Source organism: Schistocerca piceifrons, chromosome 1 (assembly GCF_021461385.2).
Source record: "Schistocerca piceifrons isolate TAMUIC-IGC-003096 chromosome 1, iqSchPice1.1, whole genome shotgun sequence".
NCBI lineage: Eukaryota > Metazoa > Arthropoda > Insecta > Orthoptera > Acrididae > Schistocerca > Schistocerca piceifrons.
In genome coordinates this window covers 136520996-136527355 of record NC_060138.1, presented here as the reverse complement: position 1 = coordinate 136527355, position 6360 = coordinate 136520996, and the positions used below count along the sequence as shown (strand labels likewise).

Sequence of the window (6360 nt, the reverse complement as noted above, 5' to 3'; positions counted from 1 at the left end):
CTGCTGAATCAATCTTTCCTTCGTCCCACAAAATTACGTTCAGTAGTATATGAATGAGCAGAAATAGCGACCTTATCTTCTTCGTATTATGAGAGTTCTCGTTTACCTCCTTTATGTAATAAAGATGTCATAGTAGTTTCTATCTGCATTCATCAATTCAATGAAATCCCCCTCACACGTAAGAGCACCTCGCAACCCCCAATTAAACCTTATGATCAGCAAATTAACTAATAAATTAGTGCTTTGCTTAGTCGGTTTCCTTAAGGTCGTGCGGATCTCGTGCTTTTCTTTGTTTGAACAGAGTTTGTTCTCACAGATCCGTTGTGACCATTGCACTTACGGAACTGGTGGTAACTAAATGAAATTCTTCCCTTCCGTATCAGGGAAAAGCCATGGCTCACTGTGAGTCATGAACAAAATTCCACGCGATGTGGCGAAAGTTGGTTGCCTTATCCTGAACAAGTGACAGAGAGTTTGAATTAAATAACTATTTCCTATTCACTAAATTTATTGGTTGAGGAATCTTTCACAATTCCCATAGGAAAGTGCTTCAATCAAACAAGGCACCGCTTTTAACCGTCTAGGTCGGATAACATGTTTCTTCGTGTCTAAAGTTGTATCGGCTACTGCCATGATCAGATAAAACCTTAGAACCTGTGAAACAGCGGTAAGTGGCGGTATCAACGAAACATCTGCCAAACTTGGTGTTGTCTACTGAATGACACGCTGCATAGGAGTAGTTTTATTAGTACTCGCGCTGTACGTTACTTTGCACGTTCGTATTTTTGACCTGTTCCATAATCAATTAACACTACTTGCCATTAAAATTGCTACACCAAGAAGAAATGCAGATAATAAACGGATAATCATTGGACAAATATATTGTACTAGAACTGACATGTGATTATATTTTCACGCACTTTGGGTGCATAGATCCTGAGGAATCAGTACCCAGAACAACCACCACTGGCCCTAATAACGGCCTTGATACGCCTGGGTATTGAGTCAAACAGAGCTTGGATGGCGTGTACAGGTACAGATGCCCATGCTGCTTCAACACGATACCACAGTTCATCAAGAGTAGTTACTGGCGTAATGTGACGAGCCAGTTGCTGGCCACCATTGACCAGACGTTTTTAATTGGTGAGAGATCTGGTGAATGTGCCGGCCAGGGCAGCAGTCGAACATTTTCTATATCCACAAAAGTCCGTACACGACCTGCAACACGCGGTCGTGCATTATCCTGCTGAAATGTAGGGCTTCGCAAGGATCGAATGAAGGGTAGAGCCACGGGTCGTAACACATCTGAAATGTAACGTCCACTGTTCAAAGTGTCGTCAATGCGAACAAGAGGTGACCGAGACGTGTAACCAATGGCACCCCATACCATCACGCCGGTTGATACGCCAGTATGGCGATGACGAATACAAACTTCCAATGTGCGTTCACCGCAATGTCGCCAAACATGGATGCGACCATCATGATGCTGTAAACAGAACCGGAATTCATCCGAAAAAATGACGTTTAGCCATTCGTGCAACCAGGTTCGTCGTTGAGTACACCATCGCAGGCGCTCCTGTCTGTGGTGCAGTGTTAAGGGTAACTGCAGCCATGATCTCCGAACTGATAGTCCATGCTGCTGCAAACGTCGTCGAACTGTTCGTGTAGATGGTTGTTGTCTTGCAAACGCCCCCAACTGTTGACTCGGGTATCGAGACGTGGCTGCACGATCCGTTACAGCCATGAGGATAAGATACCTGTCATCTCGACTGCTAGTGATACGACGCCGTTGGGATCCAGCACGGCGTTTCGTATTACCCTCCTGAACCAACCGATTCCATATTCTGCTAACAGTCATTGGATCTCGACCAACGCGAGCAGCAATGTCGTGATACGATAAACCGCAATCGCGATAGGCTACAATCCGAACTTTATCAAAGTCGGAAACGTGATGGTACGCATTTCTCCTCCTTACACGAGGCATCACAACAACGTTTCACCAGGCAACGCCGGTCAACTGCTGTTTGTGTATGAGAAATCGGTTGGAAACTTTCCTCATGTTAGCACGTTGTAGGTGTCGCCACCGGCGCCAACCTTGTGTGAATGCTCTGAAAAGCTGATCATTTGCATTTCACAGCATCTTCTTTCTGTCGACTAAATTTTGTGTCTTTAGCACGTCATTTTCGTAGTGTAGCAATTTTAATGGCAAGTAGTGTAATAATAACGACGATGTCTAACAACGCTATTCGAACAATACAGACCGAAGGCATTAACTTTATTATCATTTCTTCCGAATCTTTCAAGGTCAAATTAAAGCTGCATGAGATTTTATGTCGCTATATTTTATGTCGCTTTCAATTACACAAACGTAACTGGTCCATTTGATCTCTAATTACGTGTTCACTATATGATTACCGAGGTAGATACATTCAGCATCGGAGTGCACCAGATTTGACAGAGCTACGCGTTATCGCATCACAGAGCCTCACTAGTGATTACTCCGAAGCATTTCCCGCCTGTCCGTACGGAGCGCATATTCGTCATACTTCGCCATCTCCGTCCTTATCCATTATAATTACCTAATTCATTAGCTATCTTCCGGCAGTGAATTTTTAACATATAAAATTGCAGTTATAAAGAAGCAGATGAGAGAAGACTCCAGCATGGCATGAGTCAAGTTTAATTATCATGCCAGCAGAATGGTCCTTTTGACACAGAATTGAAGAAAAGCTGGCTCAGAAATAACCGTCTTCCAAAACTGGCACCGAAGCTTCATAGCTCTAATATTTTCTTTCACGTCGTATGTATCTCCAAGGAATGCTATCCACTGGCTAGTCTCCTTCACAAGTCATGTTTTTTGAACTTTGTACTCTTATACGTGTCAATTTATGTTCACAGCCTCCATTACTGTTCTGTCGTACTGAATATTTGTTACATGCTGGTTGTTTGCTGTTGGCATTCATAAATTATTTGTAAAGCGATTATGACACCTACAGGAGTGTTAACTGAAGCATGTCTGACAGATATGGCAGAATGAAAACGGTGGTACCAGAAACGAAAAAAAACTAAGTCAATTGATGTAGATGGGGTTCGAATAGAAAAAAGAAAAACCACTGAGAGTTCACCTTAAATGTCGTCGCAAAACACCAAAGCTGTTTAGTAAGTCTGCAGTTCGCTACTATCTGTCTCCAATTAATTAGCAACGCTATAGCTGCTGACATGGAGTGGTATGCAAGCGTAAAATTTTTTTAAGATTGCCTTGACACAATCGAAACCATTAACGCAATTTATGTGCGACATTTCATTGAGATAAAGATCGGTATGAGCAATTTAACTTAGTGGTCGCGAACTAAGTTCCTTAATACAGTGTCGCGATAAATTGATCTGAAGGCCATCTAGTTATCGCGTATTCCGCAATACTGAGCGTCTTCAGTGTACTGCATACCAGGTTTCAGTCTGCCTTGCGCCATCAGACTTGCTGCACACTAGTGGTAACAGCGGGATCAGAAAACTGACTGTCTCACGCTATACTATTGTTTTGCTTTAAAATCGTATATGTGTAAACAAGGTGATTAATATCTTGCATGGTTAGCTGTACATAATATCTACCAAAATTTCTTCACTAACGGCCATATCTTAGTCACACGCGTTTTGTAATGGAGTCTTATAGTTTCAAAACAGCCATAAGACCGTTGTACATGGTGAGCCACATCTGTGGTCTGAATCCCGTAACGAGCTCCAACAGGAACAACGTATTTAAACGTGGGCTCAGACGACCTCCCAGTGCAGCTATAACTGCAGTGTGGTTAGCTGTCATCACGGGCGTTGGCTCTTACTGCAGCTACACCCACTCGTGCACATATTTGCTTCCAGGTTTTCTGAGAGCGGCACAGTTTCCGTTAGTGGTCATGACTCTGTTGGTGTGGCTGGAACCCACATCACTACTAATCACGTGCCTTATTACGAGGAAGCAGTTTATATGTGAACTTACTGATCTGTTAGACAAGGTGGATATTCTACTTCCACGTCAACGCGGTAAAATTAGTTTTCAAACTTTCAAGAAGACAAGAATAATGTCCATTTTTCTGCTTTCTACCGTTATAATAAAATTGCTTTTTGTGGCTACAGCCAATGCCATTGAGCTAACTGGAGGACGGAGAGTAATACTTACCCACTTCCTTTTACCATATTCTCATCTGTGGCAAGTGCAGTTCTTCAGTATAGTGCTAACAGTGCGAGACCAGATGGGTGCCGTCTGTACACAGCTGCTGAGGAGTGTGCGGCCGCCACTGTGCAGGGAGGCGGAGCTGGAGGAGGCGGCGTCCTCCGGAGGGCGGCTGTGGGTGGCGGAGGGTGAACTGCGGCGGCTGCAGCGCGCCAGGCTGTCCCTCCACCGCGTCGCCCGACTCTGCGGACAGCACTTTGGACTCGCGCTGCTGCTGTCTGTGCTCAAGAGCTTGGTTCGCATGGCGCTAATGTCCTACTTTCTCGTGCTGCTCCTGAGGTGGTACAAGTCTGTCCAGAAGGAGTTGCTTGTCGTCGCATTTGTGACATGCGTGGAGCTGGTGTGTGCAGCAGGCAATCTTCTAGCCATGTGCTGGGCTTGCTCCTCTGCGTCTGCCCGTGCTGCCACAGCAGGCAGGCTGATGGATTTGATTCTGGCTATACGACCTCCTTCCTCGGAGCCAGGTGTTCTCCAACTGTCATTAGGGAAGCTCGCCTTTTCCGCTGCCGGCTTCTTCGACATAGATCTGCACTTGTTTGTTGCCGTGATTGGCACCGTCGTAACTTACATTGTGATTCTTGCACAGTTTTTTGTATAATGTTGGGAGAAGCTTGTATGTAGAAGCTCAACGGTAACACAGACGTAAAAATTACATAACTTTTCTCTTTGTAGCAGGTGCTGTTCAATATCTTAGCGCACTACTTTTCTTTAGGCATTATGTCACAGTGCTATTGACAGGTGAGGCCAATTGAACTGAAATATTTCAGCACTAATGTCCTCATTCACTCGAAGAAAGAAACTAATTTTCAATCACACATTACAAGTGACAAGTCAAGACACTACACGAATGAGCAATTGTGATACGCCAGTTCTGTTGCTTGTTTGCAAAACGTATCACTTCGACGACAAATCTGCAGTTGATTAGTTTCATCAATAGCAATAGCTTATTAGGATGTGCGAGGTGACTTCTAGTTGGGCCTATGAGATCCACTCCGAGTTCACGCAGTTTACAGTTTACGCTACAGGTTCACTGCTATTACGACTGTTCATCTCCATGTTACTAGTCTTAACTCAGATCTCAAATAGTATCTTTTGAATGCTGCTTGAACCGTGATCTTAATCTTGAATGTGGTTAGTTCAAAGAGTGGCAACTAAAATATTAACCCTAGTCTCAGTATTCTCAGAACTTCTACACAGTGACTTGGAGTGCGAATCATTAATTTTAGCCATACCATTTCAGGTTTTATTGAATCCATACTAGTTATGTCATTTCTCACGTCCGTTGACAAACAAGAAGTTTGGGACACAGTGACCGCAAACTTGAAATGTTGGATTTAAGTACATCACCGTAAATAGAACCGAGAAACTAAGCTTTACAAGTGCCACAGGTTTCCTATTTTGAACTGCAGAGTCTTAACACATATTCAGATGTCCTACTGGTTCGTGGCTGTCAGGTTGTAATGTATACTTTTACTCTCTCTTCTTAGGAGCATCTAGTTATGGATGAAATTGGTAGTGTAATCTTACTCTCTCCTTCCAAATACCTGGTTATCAACGAAATATTTATTAAATTATACGTATATCATGTGGGTCACTTTATACGTTTACAGTTCACATTTAGTCTTTTAGGTATTTTTTTCTAACCGCTTTGTCTAAAAGCTGTGACTGAAAGTTGGACTATGCTTCTATTACTTTAAGACAATTGATGTTGGCTACACCAGTTCTTTCTTGCCAGTCACATTCTCATTCTACCACTTTGCAGTTATTTAAATAGCTCTCTGCCTTGCTTTAGCGGAGGCTGATATTTACTTGATTATGGCTTATGGTATACAGCATTGAACTGAAATTTTCATTGCGCTCCCCTCTACAAAAACGTACACACACTGCTACTCTTTATTTATTTCAGCAATCTGACGCTGGTATGACGGTCACAGTTACAGTCAGAGGTGAATCGAGTAGCGCTACATTCATGAAACGATGCATTAACTTTGTGGGCTCAGTAACTTAGTCATGATTGTTTGCAGAGGGGATTTTTCATTTTATGCGTCGGTTCAATATTGTCAGATGCGTTCTTCGTTCTTTGGAGCAATAGTAATCTTACGTGTAAGATTCATGCTAAGAGAAATGTAACTTCA

General features: G+C 43.1%; 1 protein-coding gene across 1 annotated transcript; it reads left to right on the top strand.

Annotated features, from left to right (window-relative positions):
* Positions 1-4244: 4244 nt before the first annotated feature.
* LOC124790070 (putative gustatory receptor 2a) lies at positions 4245-4823 on the top strand. Its single transcript, XM_047257670.1, has one exon. The coding sequence runs from the start codon at positions 4245-4247 to the stop codon at positions 4821-4823; it is 579 nt and encodes a 192-aa protein (XP_047113626.1).
* The last annotated feature ends 1537 nt before the right edge of the window (positions 4824-6360 follow it).

Bases quoted from the DNA above. Each gene is read 5' to 3' on its own strand.
- LOC124790070 (XM_047257670.1), top strand. From the start codon at position 4,245: ATGGGTGCCGTCTGTACACAGCTGCTGAGGAGTGTGCGGCCGCCACTG.